Genomic DNA, 20,715 nt, shown 5'->3' with positions numbered 1-20,715 from the left:
TGCTATCAGATATATTGGTATCAGACATATTGGTATCAGACATGTTGGTATCAGACATGTTGGTATCAGACATATTGGTATCAGACATGTTGGTATCAGATATATTGGTATCAAATATATTGCTATCAGATATATTGGTATCAGACATATTGGTATCAGACATGTTGGTATCAGACATGTTGGTATCAGACATGTTGATATCAGACATATTGGTATCAGACATGTTGGTATCAGACATGTTGGTATCAGACATGTTGGTATCAGATATATTGGTATCAAATATATTGCTATCAGATATACTGGTATCAGACATATTGGTATCAGACATGTTGGTATCAGACATGTTGGTATCAGACATGTTGATATCAGACATATTGGTATCAGACATGTTGGTATCAGACATGTTGGTATCAGACATGTTGGTATCAGATATATTGGTATCAAATATATTGCTATCAGATATATTGGTATCAGACATGTTGGTATCAGATATATTGGTATCAAATATATTGCTATCAGATATATTGGTATCAGACATATTGGTATCAGACATGTTGGTATCAGACATGTTGGTATCAGACATGTTGATATCAGACATGTTGGTATCAGACATATTGGTATCAGACATGTTGGTATCAGACATGTTGGTATCAGACATGTTGATATCAGACATGTTGGTATCAGACATATTGGTATCAGACATGTTGGTATCAGACATATTGGTATCAGACATGTTGGTATCAGACATGTTGGTATCAGATATATTGGTATCAGATATATTGGTATCAGTTTGTCTTACGGAATTAATGACTTCTTTTAAATCACTTCTTAAAACTTACCCTTGTATTAATCTGAGCTCCAAGTTTTATGTTTCCAGTTCGACAATGTTTTATGTGTTTATTTTCACTGTTTTTATCTTATTTTATTATATTTTTTGGTATTTTATTCTATTTAATTCTCTTGCTGGATTTAACTTTTGTTTTTTCCTTTGTAAAGCACTTTGTAATGCTGTTTTGTTCTGTATAAATAAAGTGCATTATTATTATTATTAGTATTAGTATTATTATTAAAGTAAGTAAAATTTATTTATATAGTGCTTTTCACAGATAGTCATCACAAAGTGATTTACATGAATATGATGCCATGAAGAAATACTGAGAAATACACAATCTGTAATAAAAGTAAAAAACATAGAAAAAGTGAGCAGAAAAATACACAATAAAACATGGAAATATAAAATGTCAACTTACAGGATTGCTCAAATGGATTACTAAAAAGGTGTGTTTTCAGCTACTTATTGTTATTATTATTATTATTATTATTATTTAAATTTTACTATTTATTATTATTATTTAAATTTAATTTAAATTAAATTGAAGTACAGAAATGCTACATATATGTTTTGAAACAGTGTCACATTTAATTTATTTTACACTGTAAAACACATTTCTTGGTTGCAGTTTTTAAAAAACATAACTCTAAGGGAAGCTTATCAAAAATGTTTATTTATGTTATGGATTGTGTTTAAGACAATATCAGGGATTATTAAAAACTATCAATTATCAATATCAGTATTGGCCTCAATAATCCTGCATCATTAGGATATAATGGCTACTTCTGATATAAATCCAAATACAGATAATTTCGTGTTGCACCCCTAATCTGCACATATACATACAAGTCTGAAGGATCATTATTATTATTATTCTTTTTAGAATTACAATTAGAATTTATTTTATGGTCTGCATATACAAATTTATTTTTTATATGTACATAAACACACGAGAAAAGAGACAGATGCTTAAATAGAGCAGCTCAAAACACACAACAAACCAACTTTAACACACGTTATGTTTGATCTCAAAAGGTAACTTCAAACAACAAAAATAAAACCATCAGAAAATATAAATAATATAAATAAAATATAAATATAAAGTGATAGATGTGTATGGATAGATGACAGATTGAGGATAATAATCTGTCGTTCCTGCCTGCAGAGAAAGGCGACTTCCTGGCGTTGGATCTGGGAGGAACAAACTTCCGGGTGCTTCATGTCCGAGTGATGGAAGAGGAGCAGAGAGTGCTGAAGATGGACAGTAAGATCTGTCCCATCCCACAGGAAATCATGCTGGGAACCGGAGATCAGGTAAAATACAGAAATATTAAGTGCAAACAGAAAAAACAGTTCAGTAGAGCTGCAACGATCAGGTGATTAATTGATCAGTCGGTCGACAGAGAATTAATCTGCAACTATTTTGATGATTGAATAAATGTTTTAATCATTTTTTAATCAAGAATACCAAATATTTGCTGCATTCAGCTTCTTAAATTTGAACATTTTAAGCTTTTCTGTGTCAGAAATGATAATAAACTGAATTTCTTTAGATTTTGAACTGTTGATTGGGAAAAAAAACAAGACATTTGATGACATCACAGTGATTTTAATGGAAATTCTGTTACATTTTACTGACAACACGACTAATCAGTTCATCAAAAAAATAATCTTGAAATAATTTTTCATTGTCTACTGACAGAATATTAAACTGGAATCGCTAACTGACTAAATGAAGCCGCATCATCTTCACTGTTTTATTAAATGCACAACTTAAATCTGGATTTAATTCATCACTTTTTTAAATATATATGTTTGAACAGTGAAATACAAAAAGATGCAACAGCAAAAAGAATCCTAGACTTTTACTGTAACTGTAACACATCTGCGTCTGTGTATACATCTCTGTATCTTTGAGGTGTTCAACATGTCACAGTTGATCATCTGTGTTTCTGTCTGTCCAGCTGTTCGACCACATCGCTGCTTGTCTCAGCGAATTCCTCGACTCTCAGAACCTGAAGGAACAAACTCTTCCTCTCGGCTTCACCTTCTCTTTCCCCTGCGAACAGAAAGAAATCGACAAGGTCTCACACACACAAACAACCAAACCAACGGTCATTTATAGAAAAAAACGTTTATGTCTTTTATATTAAATGTTCTCTCTCTTTTCACAGAGCATCCTGATCCGCTGGACCAAAGGCTTCAACTGCTCCGGAGTGGAGGGACAAGACGTGGTGAAGCTACTGAAAGAAGCCATTCACAGGAGAGGGGTGAGTGGAAAATATTGATTTTTAAAAAAGATGTTTAGCTAAATGAAATGTTGTGTCTTTTATCATTTTAAACACAAAGAACTGATTAAAATCCTGGGACTAGGGTCTTTTTCCAGACAAGATAAATTCTCTAATCTCTATCAATATATTTGAAAATACTAGCAGGGATGTTTAATGAGATATAATAATTTAGGAGTGATACCTGTTTTTATCAACTCTCCTCCTCCAGTTAATAATTTATAAACCAAATAAAGCCTCAGAGACATCCGACTATGAAAGAACAAAAATATTCTACTCACTAAAATTCATTTAATTTTACCTGATGGGGATCAATGATATGTTTGATGTTTTGGTTCTTTCACAAAAACCTCAAAACTGTCCAAAACTTTAAACAAGCAAACTTTTGTTTGTGGTGTTTTTAGTGTTTTTTTAATGTTAGTTCATTTGCAGGATGATTTTATAACATTTCACTGTTCAGTTTTTTCAATTTGATTAAATCCAAAGTGATCATGGTGTGAAGTAATTTAACTGTACACACTAAAAATCACTGGGTTACAATTGTACCCAGTTTGGGTCCAAACAGAACCAACATAATATTGGATTAATGTTACTCAGAAAGCCACTCAAGAGGTTGTTTTGACCCAGTTTTTTTTTATTTTACTGTTGGGTTATTTATCCAAACTAAAGTTTGTTGTAATCTACTCTGTTTAAACTTACAATGTCACAGTTTGTTATTGATTGTTAATAACTTGTGTGTCTTTTAAACGTCATCTGCACATCGTTTTGTACAAGAAACAACACATTTGTGACAGTTTTCAGCTAAACCTTGTTGCTTGTGTAACACTGAGTCAAAATAACAGATTGCTAATGTTAACACATTGGTGCTGTATTGATCCAAACTGGGTAAAATATGAACCCAGTGATTTTTAGTGTGTATTTTAGCACTAATAGTAGTATTTCAGGAACTTTTGACAATTATTGTGGCAATACACTTTACTGCTACTACTAGTGTCACCTTTAACCCTCCAGATAATGTCTGAAAGCCGTCTAAGATTATGTGAAGATTTCCGTCCTTGTACAAATCCAGACTAGTCTTGACCTTAAATGACAGGTTCATAATATTTCAGCTCTGTCTTAAACCAGCAGTCAGGTGTCCATATGAAGAGTGAAAGAGGTTTTCCTCGCTGTAATCATTCCTCCTGTTCATACTGGATATTAAAAGATCCTTCAAACGTGCTTTCAATGGAAGTGATGGATGCTAAAATCCACAGTGTGTCCACACAGTCATTTAAAAGTCTCTGTGAAGCTTATATGAGGCTTCAGCAGTCTGAGTTAGTCATATCAAGTGGATATCTGACACATTTACAGTCTTTTTAGCATCAAATTCCCTCTTTTGTGTTTCCTCGGACAGTGTTTTTCCCTGTTGAGCTGCGGTGGAAGTGTAGTAACAAAAAGAGGAACTTTGGCAATAAAAAGACTGTAATGTTGAAAGATATCTAAACATAGCACAAAAAGTAAGGAAATATGTGTTTGGTAGATTATTTCTTTGTTGTAACAATGGTTCTTGGCAATAAATCTTATACTGTTGGGAAGCCTGTTTATTTCCCAAATCAAGAGAAGATTTGGCAAATTTTTCATGGGCGCAACCCACATACTCAGCTCTGCTGCTCATCCTACAAATGCCTGTTCCTTACAAATGTGGCACCATTTAAAAGGTAAATAAACAACTTTCCAACGGTAAAAGATGTATTGTTTGTGCAGGTTTTTTCCCCACTTGTCTGTCTCTCTTAATGCTGCTCATCTCTTCGTGGGACAGAGATTCAGCATAATGTATTTACAGGCAAGTTATTTGGTCTAGAGATTACAAATAAGAGGGAAATAAACACACATTTCTCTCTCTCTCCCTCCAGGACTATGATATTGGCTCCGTTGCCATGGTGAACGACACCGTTGGCACGATGATGAGCTGCGGCTACAGGGACCAGAGCTGTGAGATCGGCATGATCATCGGTAAACATACATTTATGAATAAACAACTTCAGGACTTGAGGATGAACTGAGTTTGGGGATTATATCTGTGATTTTTCTGACATATATACATAGTAAATGCACATTTACGTAGTATTAAACATCTAGTCAGCATAATTATGAACTTATTTTGTAACTTTGTGTTAATATCATGCAGCTGGGTGTTGTTGCTTGTTGTTTTTGACACCGTTCTTCACCGGTTCTGCTTTTACAAACAGCCTTAAACCCTCTTTGGATGCGATTATTCAGTGGTGGAAAGTAACTAAGTACATTTACTCAAGTACTGAAGTATAATTTTGAGGTACTTGTACTCTACTTGAATATTTCATTAGAATATAACTTTAAACTTGATACTTATAGTCCCCCCTTCAGTTGCCTTCAGTTGAATGTTGAAAGTTTCTCTGAGCTCATTGAAAATCTGATTTTAAGGAGCCGATCTACGAGCAGGATTTATGACATCACAACCAGTTTGGAAACCAGTTTGAAACTTACACAAGTGTGATGTGGAAACTTGAAGCCTCTAGTGCACAAACAGTGAAGCAGGAGACATCTGATGTCCAGCAGTTAAACTTTTGCAATGAAATATATTTACATATTCACAGATTCTGCATTTTTTAACAAGGGAGAGGGAATAGATGTAATTTTAAGGATTTTAACAAGATAATTTAACTTTTTTTGTGGACAAACCATATCAGACACACATTATTATTCAAAGTAGAGTATTTTATATACATCTTAAAACATGTCTGGAGGGGATCTTTAAGTCTTCCAAACCCACATTACCCAGGAGGCTGTTCTTCACTCTGACGGCTAATCATGGAGAAGAGTGTCCTCTCAGGTATTACAGAACACATTATTTCTCATCTAACAGACATAATAAGTTTTACCTGATGAGCAGGAAAGGCTGCTATACAGCATGATGACATTAGATATAATGAGGGTCATGCTGGAGGAGTGAAATGTCATCTTTCTCTGCTATAATTAGTTTGAGAGCTCACTGGAATATGAAGCAAACGGCGTCCCTTTGGAGATGATTACAGCGCTACCTTATACACGTCTGTGTGTGTGTGTGTGTGTGTGTGTGTGTGTGTGTGTGTGTGTGTGTGTTGGAGAGAAGAGAGAAGAAATAAAGGTGTGGGAGAGCGAACAGGGAGGTTTGATTTGATGAGCAGCAGTGTAGTAAACATAAATCACAGGGGCAGAGCCTGATGTACGCCTGAATTTCATCAACATTTCATTATCTGTAAATATTATAGATTTCAGCTTATATTAGTGGAGACTGTTTGCAGCCACTAGTCAGGTTTCCATCCAAGTTTAGTGCAAATTATAAGCAAATTTAATGCTTGTTTCTTTGCTGGTGGTGCTAATCAGGGTCAGAGCCATTAAAGAGCAGCAAAGTTGTGGAAAACATGATGGAAAGATGACATTTCTGTTTGTTTCATGTATTCATTTGAGGAAGGTTACAGCCTCTTCTGATCTGATGTTTTCTGCTCTTCAGTGACATTTAAGCCAAATGCTTTATGTACGTCATCATTTATTCAGATCTTTTTTTTTTTTTTCAGCCTTTCCACTCAAGTTTTTTTAGGCTCCATTTTATCCCAAAATGTTGAACGTTGAAGGGTCGTCGCTGCAGGAATGTAAACGCTGTTGTTCACTCTGAAGAGGAAAGTTAAATTAAAATCACAAATTCTGATTTAACAGAAGCTTGAAAGATTTTGTCAGAGAAAATGTGTAGAAATCAGACGAACACACACACAAAGTACTTCTTTAAAAATAATTAAGAACAACGTAAACAATACTACTCAGGTATTATTTGTAAAAAGAAAAAAAATGGAAATTTATTATTAAAATGAAACACAAAAATTAAAAAAATAAAAATTTAGGAGCGTTATATTAAAGCCAACAAACAAAACAAAAACTTTGTCGCTTTTTTTTTTTTTTAACCAACTTTTCCACCTCAGGCTACCGTACAACTTTTTTGCGACATTTCTGTATGTTTTTCCGATTTTTTGCCATTTCAACTCAGTTTTTTTATGTGCAAATTGAGAATGCGGATAAAAACGAGGATGGAAACTCACCTAATGACACAAGCAGGACTGTAGGGTTTTATAAGCACCGTTTTCTGAACTTTATCGAGAAAATAACCTGCAAATTAAATGATAATGAAAATAATCGTTAGCTGCAGCCCAAGGGAGAGACATCTGTCCCTCAAGACTTCCATAGAACTAAACCTTTATTTATTTTACTGAGAGGAAGCTTCTCTTTTGTGGGAACGCCCTGATCACATTCACACCTGGAAGCTGCCCAGTATAACCACAGTCTGACCTGCTGCCACTGGTGCAGTTGGGGTAGAGGGCCTTGCTCAAGGACACCTCAGTAGTGGTAATGAGGCTTTTTCCCCTTTCCCCACCCAGATTTATCCTGCTGGCCCAGGGATTGGAAGAAGAATGAAGAGGAAGCATTTTATATGCTTCAAACTTGCTGACAATCATAAGACAGCGTGACATTTATAAGTTGGACTTTAGGACTAGATGGTAGCTGAGCCTAACGTTCATCTGCTCCTCCCCTGCTATTCCCTGATCCTTCATCCCGTTTGTCTTCCTCTAAAAGGTACGGGAACCAACGCCTGCTACATGGAGGAGATGAAGAACGTGAAGCGTGTGGAGGGCGAGGACGGACGGATGTGCATCAACACAGAGTGGGGCGGCTTCGGAGACGACGGCTCCCTGAAACACATCCAGACGGAGTTTGACGTAGAAGTGGACAAGACATCCATCAACCCTGGCGTCCACACGTACGTATGACGACAGTTTGGAAAATTAGACACAATTAGGCAATCGACAGGAAACTGACAAGAAATGTAATATTAAATTGATTGTTTAAAGTCATTTACCACTAGTCCACCAGTCATTTAACACTCTCTGGTTCCAGCTTGTGATGATTTGCTGCTTTTCACTGTTTTGTATCAATGTAAATCAAATGTTTTTGAGTTTTGGACCAAAACTGCAAAATATTTTATAGACTAAGCAATCAATTAATTAAAAAAAGATCAATTAATGATAGAAATAATCACTGTTGGTCACTTGGTCTTGATTTTATGCTCTCATATATCCAAAATTGGGGGCCTCTTGTGATGAGGACTGCTGATAAAAATGCTTCCAGTTGTAGAAAATTGAGAGAAAGAAAATGCAAATGTTGTTAAGTTACATGTCTAACATGTACCAGCCTCCAGTCTTATTATATAATGTTTCCAATTACTAAAATCATGTGTGCACATGCTCAAATATCCCCCCTTTTTAAGGCAAAGTTGAGTGTTTTTCATCATAATTAATAGGAATAAGGAGAAAAAACAATACCACTTTCATCTTTTTAAGCACATTTTTCTTTAAAGAGGACATATCATGCAAATTTCCAGGTGTATATTTATATTCTGGGGCTCTACTGGAATATCTTTGCATGATTTACAGTTTAAAAACTCCTTATTAATTATATGCTGGCTCTTTATGCAGCCCTTCAGTTCAGCCTCTTCTCAAATCCATCCGTACATGTTGGAGCTGAATCAGAGCTGAAATATGTAAGTGGACAACGAGAACGACCCGTGAAACAACCTTAGCAACCACCTTAGCAACAACGGCTATGGATGGATGACGCCTTGGCTTTTGTCTTGCATTTTTACATCTGACATCATAACAGTATAAAAGTAATAGAAATTTACAAAAAGCATGTAATGTCCCCTTTAAGAAACTTAAAGCTGCATTAGCTGATTTTTGGCCACTAGGGGGCAGGAGAGCTCAAAAACAAGCTAACGTATTTTGGATTTTTTATTTCCTTCCTGTGCTTGGTTTCTCCTGCAGGTTTGAGAAGATGATCAGCGGCATGTATCTGGGAGAAATCGTGCGGCTGCTGCTGGTGAAGCTGACGGGGGACAAGCTGCTGTTTAAGGGACAAGCGTCGGAGGCGCTGCTGACGCCGGGGAGTTTCGAGACGAAATTCATCTCTGAGATCGAGGAGTGAGTGTCAGACAGCGTCTTTTTAAATTCTTGTCTTGTCTTTTGTTCTATTGTGTCGTGAAGCTGTTGATCAGTGATTCAGAGACGTAAACTTTCTAATCGGACACTGACAAGTAATCCGATTCAGTTCAAATGATCAAATACTGTAGACAAGGTCTTTATCAGTTAGTTGTTATTATTTATTATTTTAAATGTCCCCTTTTTCTTGTGTTAATTTTCTAGTTGTTTCTGTTTGTTGTTGACAACACTTCAGTTGGGCGGATTCCCTTCACTTCCTTGTGAAACATCTGCAGGAAATATTTTTTTTGACAGTTTTATTATCAACAACGTGATTAAAGACCAAAGTTTAATCTATCAGAATGAAACACTGAGTGAGTCTTTTCCAGCCTTTAAACAGATCGTTTTAATTTCTTGGACTTTATTTTAGACCTATAGATCTATATATATAGATCTATATTTTTAAAACAGACTTTTTGTAATTTGAGAGTAAACAGAATGGAGACACTTAATACAGGTGGTCAACAATATTTAAAGGTGTCGACAGGAAAAAATCATGTCATACGGTGAGTTGAGGTGTTTCCAAAGTCAACAATTAACTTTTAAACTTAATATTTAAAGGACGAGTTCACAGTTTTTTGAAGTGTGTTTTAAAACAACAGTCAGGAGCTCAAATGAACATTGAAACATGTTTTTCTTGCTGTAATCATTCCTCCTGTTCATACTGACCATTAGAAGATCCCTTCATAATGACCTTACAATGTAAATGATGGAGGACAAAATCCACAGTCCTCCTTCTGTGCAAAAATGTATTTAAAAGTTTATCTGAAGCTAATATGAAGCTTCAGCGTCCAGATGAGTCAAATCAAGTAGATATCTTTCAACGTTACAGTCTTTTTAGTGCTAAAGTTCCTCTTTTTGTTACTATCTTTCCACCTGCAGCTCAACAGGGAAACACAAAGAGGGAATTTGATGCTAAAAAGACTGTAAATGTGTCAGATATCCACTTGATATGACTAACTCAGACTGATGAAGCTGAATAGAAGCTTCACATCAACTTTTAAATGACTGTGTGGACACACTGTGGATTTTGGCCTCCATCACTTACATTGAAGCACATTTGATGGATCTTTTAATATCCAGTATGAACAGGAGGAATGATTACAGCGAGGAAAACCTCTTTCACTGCTACTATGGACACCTGACTGCTGGTTTAAGACACACTAGAAAAATTGTGAACTCGAAAGAGAAGTAAACAAAGAACCAAAGAAGTAAACATTTTTAACACATTTATACTGTAGATTTATTATTCTTTTTCTTTGTGTACTGTATAGATTAGTCTCTCTTGAACTTATTTTGTTTTATTCCTAAATCCTGCCTCCATGTTGTCCGTGTCTGTGCTTCAGGCAGGACCGCGGTCTGGAAAACGCCGAGAAGATTCTGACCCAGTTGGGTTTGAATTGGGATTCAGTCGACATCCGCGTGGTGCATCTGGTCTGTGACACAATCTCCTCACGCTCCGCCCGCCTCTGCGCCGCTGCCCTGGCGACCATCGCCAACCGTATCCGTGCCAACCGCGGGCAGAGCCACCTGAAGACCACCGTAGGGGTCGATGGGACGGTCTACAGGAAACACCCCAAGTAAGACCCACATGTCTCAACTCACTCACATCTAGTAGAAAGTAAAATGTGTTATAAAAAATGTTTTGATTTGACAGATAATAGTTTAATTATAAATTTAATGTTTGGTTTCAGTTTTTTAAAGTACCGTCCTTGTAAAAACATGTGGAGAGAACAACACAACAAACTGTTGAGGAAGGTTCTTGTTCCTGGATTTTTAGTCATTTACGTTACGTTAGTGGAAGAGAACCTGGAAGATCTGGACTCGTATTTATCAAACTTCTCAGAATCACCACTAGGTATCTCTCTGAAAGTGAACTTAGGACTAAAAACACTCTTAAGACTCATTTATGAAGCGTCGTACTCTTACTCTCAGCGAGGAGGAAGACTTCTCCTCGGAGAGAGCGTGACGCCGCTGTTTTTAGGACACTCAGATCCACAAAGTAGAAACTCTGGTGATGTGTTGCAGTTCTCTTACGTAGATACTGTGTATACACACCATTCAGCCTTCATAGACTGTAAACAAACAACTAATTTGACTCAGCTGTGTTCAACCACATCGTTACATGAGGGGGGAATTATTGTTTCTGTGACGTCACACAGTCTTGGGAAATGCACCGTGTGAACAGCGTCTCCAGCCTAAATAAATAATATAATTTAAGACCTTATAAAGACGTTTTAACTGTTGTAATGAAGTTGAGATTCATAACCCTTCAGCCAGGGAGACATGACTGTGTTCATACAAGTTTTAGTCCAATCTGTACGATTTAACTGTTGATCTTTCAATACGCTTATTTTCATCAAGCTTTCATAAAACATCTCACCTCTCATGAAATATATCTGCCTGAACGCGTCTCCTGGAAACTGCTAACAGGCAGAGATAGCAGTCATCTCCTAAGTTAAGAAATTCGATGAAATGCTTTTACTCCTAGTGCTAAAAGTAGGACCAAAAATGAGCGTTTTTGGCCTGTTAGGAGGGATTTTCTACTCTGAGATAAATTTGGCCCCTGGTTTCAGTTTGACTGTTTGTGCTAAAACAAATTCTAACATGTTTATTTTGTGGATTTCTATAAAGAGCCAAACTCCCTTTTAGCCGTGCAGGGATTCCTGGTTGATAGTTGTTGGGGTTTTTTTGCGCAGTTTAGTCAAGATATAAGAATGTGTTTATCTCTCTGTGTGAGCAGGAGGAGACGCTGGGTGTTCACATATTAAAGGACAAGTTCACAGTTTTTTTAGTGTGTCTTAAACCAGCAGTCAGGTGTCCATATGAACAGTGAAAGAGGTTTTCCTCGCTGTAATCATTCCTCCTGTTCATACTGGATATTAAAAAATCCTTCAAATGTGCTTTCAATGGAAGTGATGGAGGCCAAAATCCACAGTGTGTCCACACAGTCATTTAGTGCAAAAATGCATTTAAAAGTTTATCTTAAGATTATGTTCAGTGCTTTCTTTTTCAAACTTTTCTTGTAATTTTGTCATTTTTATTGGTTATAATAACGTTTTTATTGGACGAGGCCTTTACAAGTCATTAGTTATTATTTCCTTGTTTCCTTGAGTTTTATTATCAAGAATTTAACATTATTAAAGACCTTAGTATAATCTGTCACAATAAAACACTGAGTGAGCCTGTTGTCATGACATTGTAGATTTTTGTTGGCTTTAAAGTTACCTCCAAAAGTTCATTCTTCATCTTGGAAACTTGGAAACAGCAGTTGACAAAAAAAAACATGAAGGTTCCTTTGAAGAGTTTTTGGTTGTATATCAGCAGAATCTGATGCGGAAGATGTCATATACTGAATATTATATGAGGCTTCATCAGTCTGAGTTAGTCATATCAAGTGGATATCTAACACATTTACAGTCTTTCTAGCATCAAATTCCCTCTTTGTGTTTCCCTGTTGAGCTGCAGTGGAAGTGTAGTAACAAAAAGAGGAACTTTGGCACTAAAAAGACTGTAACGTTGAAAGATATCTACTTGATTTGACTCATTTGGATGGCTCAAAGAAAGAGTTGAGTAGAGGAGTTAGCATGCTAATGTTAGCTTTATTGCCTACTTAGTTATGTTAACATGCTAACATTTAGAATGCATTTAGCATGTTAGCTTTTTGTTTTGTTTATATGTGTACAGTGTTCACATACAAACATTTAACACGTAACATTTATCATGTTAGAGTCTTAACATGCATACAGTTTGCATGGAAACATGATGCTAACATTTAGCTTGCATGCTGATGTAAGCATGTTAACAAACTAAAGATAGCATGTTAGCATTATGTCATGTATAGACTGAGTTTAGCACTGCGTAATTTTGGCAAAAAGTTGAGCTTGGGCCAACTTTTGCTGCAATGCAGCACTAAAAAGACTGTAACGTTGAAAGATATCTACTTGATTTGACTCATTTGGACGCTGAAGCTTCATATTAGCTTCATATAAACTTTTAAATACATTTTTGCACAGAAGGAGGACTGTGGATTTTGTCCTCCATCACTTCCATTGTAAGTGCATTATGAAGGGATCTTCTAATGGTCAGTATGAACAGGAGGAATGATTACAGCAAGAAAAACATGTTTCAGTGTTTATTTAGGCTCCTGACTGTTGTTTTAAGACAGACTTGAAATACCATGAATTATAAACCAAGCCGCTGCTCAAAAGTCTGTCACCTCTTTCATGTGTGACAACAGAAAACACATTTCTGCAGCTGATGTTGCATTTAAACTGTTTTCTCAGATATTTATCTTTCTTTCTCTTGTCTCTCGTTTCTTCTCCGTCTATCTTTCTGTTCTCTTTCTCTCTCTCTTCCCCCTCCGTAGTTTCAGCGCGGAGCTCCAGATGTGGGTGCGCCGCCTCGCCCCCGAATGTGACATCACCTTCCTCGTCTCGGAGGACGGCAGCGGGAAGGGTGCCGCCATGGTAACGGCCGTGGCTCAGCGGCTGGCTCTCCAGTCGCGGCTGCTGGAGGACAGCGACGGTGAGGACGAGGAGGAGGAGGAGGACGACGAAGATTAATAAAAGTAGCGAGAGGACGCAGAATGTTACGCAAAAAACTTTTAGCTCAGAGCAGATGGATGTTGAGCCTCCAGACGAGGAGTTTGAAATCTTTTTAAAGTGTTTCACCGTGTTTGGTTGGTGACCCATCAGATTCTGTGACCTGCACTGATGTTCTTCCTCCAACCACGACCACCTCGCTCCTCACGCCTAAACCCGACCAACGCCGCAGGTCACAGAAACTGACGGGTCACCAAATACAGTGAATCACTGGCAACATTTACACACAGCAAAGTTTGTGAGTATTATGTAAAGTTTTGAGTCAAAGTTCAGTTCGTTTTCTTTTACAAACTATAAACTCATGATTTGGGTTTAGAAACAATAGGCCAGTGAAAGATGCCGCCGTGACCTCTGGGAAATGCAGTGCACACACACACACCGCACCAAACAGATAAATATAAAAAGAAAATGATTTAATTTGCAGATTATGTGTCAGATTTTATAACTCAACTAAAACCAGGACTCACACTTTTTATTTCTGAGTCTTGCAGGTAAAACATGAGACTCATGTAGCTGTTATTTCAGTTTTATTCACGGCAGGTGCGCTTGATTGTTCTATAACTGCGGTAACCGGGCGGAGACATGAATAATATTTCTCATTGGAGGCTTTGTTGAAGAGAGAAACAAAAAGTGATAAAGTTGTTTAGTTTTATATTCATTTATTTTGGTATTTTATGCCTGTTCAGCACTTTGGTCAACTGTGGTTGTTTTAAAGGTGCCATAAAAATAAATTTTAACTTGACTTGACTTGACTAGTGTGTCGGCCTTTAAGAACTAAATATATGTGACGGGATCGACTGTGAATGTCCTGAGTCGGGGACAGAGAAAGCAAAACCGACCACCTTTATCCTACAAGCTCTCAGAGGTTCAGTTCATGGAAAAACACCAGAAATGTTAGCATGCTAATGTTAGCAAGCAGTTGAGGCTAAGTTGAGCTGATAAGCTGTGTCTGAAATGTCCTAAAACAGCCACCGTACAGAGGATACAGCTGCTGTAACAACATGGCCTCTCCTCTGGCGCCACCCTCAGGACAAACTTTACATTTCTTGCCCCTGTAGTGGTCAAGAAGAAACAGGTTTTGTTTTCTGTGGTGTGATGAACAAAACAAACCAACATTGACTGATGTGTTGATGCTTCTCTGCAGTTTTAATTACAGTTTTCTGCTTTTTTCTAAGAGCTTTGTCCATTTAAATGATCTTAAAACTCTTCCTGTTATATAAGATAAGAAATGAATCAGAGATGAAGAGCAGATGACCGACTGGAAACACTTTTATTACTTGAAATCAAATCAAAACCCTAAAATAGTTTTCTTAAAGGTGCAATATGTAAGAATCAGAAATTTCTTCTCATTAATGACACCGGTGGCTGTTAAGTGAGCTGCAGTCAGCTTCCTGTTCGCACTCAGTGTGGCTAACATTCGCCAGCTAAAACCACAGTAATGTTAGCTTACCTGTCCAAGAGGAAGAAAGCCAGCTTTGGGACAGACATTAGCAGACTCCATTTCTAAGCTAACGTTAGCTAGTGTTGCACCCTGTAGGTGCTGTAGGGGGACGGGAGCGTCCTGAACATCACTTCCTTTGGATTTTCCCGGCAAAACCGTCCACAGGCTGTTATAGGCAACCGAGAAAGTCGGGGAAGGTCTCATTTTATTATTTCTTCGCACTCTGTTGATAATTTTAGTTCATTTTTTTTAATGTTTTAAACTAAAATTCTTACATATTGCACCTTTAAGGTGCCAAAAATCTCTCTGCTGTTTCTCTTTCTAATGAGAAATGAAGGGAAACGTCCAGTGTTTCTAACATAAGGTGGTATGAGTTGGTTGTCAGTAGTGTCATCAATATTTTTATGAGATTTTATGAGAGATTAGAGTCAAGTAGAGTAACAGAAGAAGAGCTGAATCTCTCATTTCAATGTGATTTATTTTCATTGATTTGTTCACATTCCAATCTTACTGCACATAATGAATATTTAAGCCACAACACAACATACAAGTAAGTTATGAAATAAATTAATAAAGTACCGAGTCCAGGAGGAGTCCACGGAGGAAAAAAAAAAACTAGTTTGTGCTCTCGATTTAATAATTCATGCTTTTGAATGAACTATTTTGCCAGTCAGCTAGAAGTTTGAAGAAAAAGTGAGAAGGAGACATTTTCTCTGTAAAGTCAGTTACTGATCTGATCTGGATCCAAAGCATAATACATACAGTATATATGACATAATACATCAAAAACTGAATGACATCTGCAGAAGTCTGTTTTATTTTAAAAGATCTCAGAGATAACGCAGTGTTCTGCTTAAAGTATATCTATATATCTTATCTAAGATCAAAATAAAACCTTATTAAATCTAAGTGATCCACAGTGAGGGTGTACATTACACCGGAGGAGAGAATGGCATGAGGGTGAAATCTGTTAAATCGAAAGCACAAATTATTAAATCCAGAGCACAAATAATTAACTCCAGAGCACAAATAATTAAATCCGGAGCACAAATTATTAAAGCCAGAGCATGATTTATTAAACCCAGGGAAGGAATTATTAAGTCGGGAGCACAAATTATTTTTTCTCTGTGGCCTCTTCTGGACTCCGTAATAAAGAAAGAAAGACGTTCAGGAAAACTGATGAACCATCCAATCAGATTATAGCCTCCATGTACTTACGGTGCTATAGATCTACATTAGTTTTAAGTTTTCCTTAGAGTACGTGTAAGTTGTCTCGGTACTACCCGAGTTTTTGTCTTTTTTCAGTCACTCGCTGATCTCTCACCACCTGAGAAAACCTCAACCTGCTGGAGAATAAATGCCAAACATTGAAGTTTATAATCGATCGCTTTAACACTTCTATGACTTTTACTGCTGAGTTTGTTGGTTTTTTTGCACAGCAGCAAATTGTTTATGTACGTATGTTGATGAAATCTCATTTTGCCTGGAATGATTTTTTTTTTAAATGTGATTTTTGTTGTTTACAGAAGATTTTCAGGAATTCTGCTTCCATCTGGTTGAGATCAAAATATTATTGTACATTAAAACGTACCGTGTTGTACTGATGTTTTCTTGCTCACATTGTACCGACAGTAACCAGTCACACTTTTATTCCTGTCAGTGTCGATGCTTTTACACTCTGATTCCATCACTGCAGCTCAGAATTACATGACGCGACTTGAAAATAAAAACTAAACCCTTTGTTGTCTTTTTATTGTAGAAAAATAATCCACAGACTGTTTAAAGGTATAATATGTAATTGTTGCAGCCCTTGGTACCAATTAACAAACGTTGAGTTCAACTGGTATGACTTTTATTCTTCGAGTGCAGTGAAACTAAAAAACACATAGCAAAAAAAAAACAACCATCAAAAAACTTAGTCTCCATACATCAAAAGCATACATCATAACTACAATAGTATTTAAAAACATAACATTTACCACGTTTAACACAGCATAACTATAATTCATTACTACAATTAAAAACACACGTTATATTTATTACATTTACTTAAAACCACACTACAAATGTTACAAAACAAAACAAAACCCCTAATAACGATACCATGAACATAACATGCCAACCCACACACTTCTTTCTGCCAACCAAGGGTGCAAATATTGTGGACCCCACAAACAGCATTATATTTTTAATTTAAATTTTACTCGGTTAACTTACTTTGTATCTGCTCTCTCGACACCCTGTGTGACGTCACTATTCACCTTTTTTTCTCTCTTTTAAACTTTATTGGGGGTGCGCCAACCCACCCAGGAACATGAATAAAGACACAATCGGCTCCGCTGGCCACTTACAGTAATTATTCCACATTAAAATGTCTAAAACCAACTAGACCTGTGTTATATATGTTGTTGAGTTGTGTACTTACATCATCCCAAATGTTTACAACAGTTTTCAAACCCAGAGAAATCTGTAATTTAATCAAAGTAACGGACCGTTTCATTTGGTCGCATGTCAATGGCGTCATACCTCCTCTACCAAAGAGTAAACACGCACAAGATGCATACGGCGGCGCTGTGTTTGTCCACTACAATGGCGTCTACCAAAGAGTAACTTACACACATACAAGATAATACATCGGCGTTGTGGTTGTTCCACAGTAACTGTTATAAATTGACTTTTATTCAGTTTTAAGCCACATTTTCATGATAAATTTTAACTATATCTTTTAGCCGGAAGAAGGATTTTAGTCATTGGACGTCTGGATCTTAAGTTATCAGAGAAATAAACTGGACAAACGTTAGCAGCAGCTCGGCTAACAGCCCCTCCAGGAAGTCCGGTGGTCACCAAACATCGTCGGAGAAATATTGATTTTTTTTTTTTAGGTGAAACAGCTTTAATTAGTATTTTTAACGATTTTAATCTGCGTGTACGTTTGTTTTTGGAGAGGAGGAGACCTCTGCGGGTAATTCGGCTCCCGGGAGAAACCGACCGAACGTCTGGATCTAAAGTTATAAGAGAAATAAACCAAACAAGTGTTAGCAGCAGCTCGGCTAACAGCCCCTACCGGACGTCCGGTGGTCGCCGTACATCGTCGGAGAAACACTGATTTTTTTAAGTGAAACAGCTTCATTCAGTGTTTTTACCTGTAATCTCCGGGTCCGTTTGTTCTGGAGAGGAGGAGACCTCTGCGGGTAAAAACATCCCGTATGATGAACACTGGAGTAATCCTATCCCGGTGAAGCTGGTTATTTAACGACGAAGACAACAACTCCCATGATCCCTTGCTACTTCACACCATCATCACATCACACGTCTTTTGCTACTGTTTTGATTGAGACTCCTAGCTCTTTTTATGTGCATCACATATTCAGAACCAAAAAATTCTCACTCAATTCTGGGTGTTGAAATCAATTTCTATCATGCTGCCATTCTGGAGATAACAAAGTTTGACAAAGTCCTGAAACGTGATACATTTTTTATCTTGTGCGAACAATTTTTCTCGTTGTGCACACAAGTTAATTTACTATACATTCATATGTGTGAGACACATTTAACCTTTTATTAATGATTCATAATCATTATTACCCGCAGGACTGATGACAGTGACTGTGACTATTAAGCAATTATCTACTATTTACCACACCCACAAACTTATTAAATCTTCTTTTGGGTGAAGCTTGAAGACAAAAAGGCAAAAAAGCACAATGAATGTTTCAGTAGGATAAAGTAAAACATCTGTAATAGTTCCAGTTTAGTACCACAATAGCAATTATAAAGCATTTTTCTTCAAAGAGCAAAATGTTGAGACTGCATTTAACCTGGAGGCTTTGTGTTTGTCCCTGAACAAACGACCACATAGAGTATCAGGATGTTCAGAGCTGAGCCAGGCTGAACAAGTATCACCTTTTGAAACTTCAAGGCCTCCGTAGACGTCACCTGTTAATGCTTTAAGATTTTACCTCAAATAAAGATCATGATGAAAATGGTTAAATGAAAGACGGGGAAACAATTTTTTTGGCATACTTGCCTCTCTGTCTTCTTTAGTTAAATATATATTTCATGTAGCGAGCGTTAGAGGAAACATTAATTTACCAGCCTGTGGATCCACCTTAATAACAGCTGACAACATGAGTCCCTGTTGAATTTGACCTTGAGATTTCACCAAATCAAAACAAGTGGTGGAAGAACTCAGGTTCTTTACTAAAAAATATTCCATTACAAGTAAAAGTCTGTATTTGAAATTCTACTTATAAAATTAGTATGAAAATAGAGCATGTGAGAAGTTTAGAGGGAAAAATCACTATTTGGTGGAGCTGTTAACAACTCATAGACATGTGAAATGTGACCCCGACTACACACTGCTTTTTGTAAGACGTCAACACTGGTTTCATCTTTAACACTGTGTTGTATTTTAAAAGCTTGTTATATTATCCATTGTGTCAAGTCTAATACTTATGTACTTTTACTCAAGTAGGATGCAGCACTTTTAATTGTAATGGAGTATTTTTATGTTGCTGTATTGGTATTTTTACTTTAGTAAAAGATCTGAATACTTCTTCCACCACTGTTAAATACTAATAATAACACAATCTATATGCACCAGATATATCTCCAGGTATATATATATCACTAGATTCAAGCTTTAAATGATGCAAACCAAACAGTAGAAGACCCTGCAGGAATATAAAGCTTCAATGTGACAGTCATTAACATTAATTATCAGACTGAAAACCATGACAACAAAGGCTTGAATTAATCACAAGGCTGTAATCCATGTCTGTAATTAATGTGGTTTGCAGAGGTGGAGGGAGTATTTTTACGTTGCTGTATTGGTACTTTTACTTTAGTAAAAGATCTGAATACTTCTTCCACTACTGTTAAATAGTTTTTGGACTTTTTCTCTAATCTTTGATTTTTGCTGAAATATTGGATCATTTGAATATTTATTGAAATGAAAGCATGTGAGAAGTTTAGAGGGAAAAATCACTATTTGGTGGAGCTGTTAACAACTCATAGACATGTGAAATAAAAGCTTGTTATATTATCCATTGTGTCAAATCTTCATCTGAAAAGTAACTAAAGCTGTCAAATAAATGTAGTGGAGTAGAAAGTACAATATTTCCCTCTGAAATGTAGTGCAGTGGAAGTATAAAGTAAATGTACTCAGTTACTTCCTCTTCCAAGTTTGATATGTGAAACAAAGTAGAGCAGAGAGTCCATTAGACTGGAATAATTAGAGAAGTAGCTGCTGGTTTTCATAACCCTGATGTGGGTGAGGCCTGCCGCTACATGAATGTCATGCTGGAGCCGCATGAGGAGGAAGTTCACTTCAGCTACAGACACGTGCTTCCTCCCCCTGCTGGACACAAGAGGTAACAGCAGCTTATATATACTCACACCAGGAGTCCCGTGTGTTTGTGTGTGTGTGTGTGTGTGTGTGTGTGTGTGTGTGTGTGTGTGTGTGTGTGTGTGT

General features: G+C 36.8%; 1 protein-coding gene across 5 annotated transcripts in view; it reads left to right on the top strand.

Moving 5' to 3' along the window:
* LOC121909824 (hexokinase-2-like) overlaps nt 1-15,845 on the top strand; it is a 32,229-nt gene extending 16,384 nt beyond the window's left edge. For all 5 annotated transcript variants that reach the window (XM_042430568.1, XM_042430566.1, XM_042430565.1 and 2 more), the window contains 8 exons: nt 1,998-2,146; nt 2,797-2,916; nt 3,007-3,102; nt 5,013-5,112; nt 7,741-7,924; nt 8,985-9,140; nt 10,544-10,777; nt 13,567-15,845. In XM_042430568.1, the coding sequence (XP_042286502.1) occupies nt 1,998-2,146; nt 2,797-2,916; nt 3,007-3,102; nt 5,013-5,112; nt 7,741-7,924; nt 8,985-9,140; nt 10,544-10,777; nt 13,567-13,762 (1,235 nt within the window). In that variant the 3' untranslated portion in view covers nt 13,763-15,845. The remainder of the gene's footprint in view (nt 1-1,997; nt 2,147-2,796; nt 2,917-3,006; nt 3,103-5,012; nt 5,113-7,740; nt 7,925-8,984; nt 9,141-10,543; nt 10,778-13,566) is intronic.
* Nucleotides 15,846-20,715: the final 4,870 nt, after the last annotated feature.

This window comes from Thunnus maccoyii, chromosome 13 (genome assembly GCF_910596095.1).
Source record: "Thunnus maccoyii chromosome 13, fThuMac1.1, whole genome shotgun sequence".
NCBI classification, from domain to species: Eukaryota; Metazoa; Chordata; class Actinopteri; order Scombriformes; family Scombridae; genus Thunnus; species Thunnus maccoyii.
The sequence above is the reverse complement of the archived record's forward strand: the minus strand, read 5'-3'. Positions and strand labels throughout refer to the sequence as shown.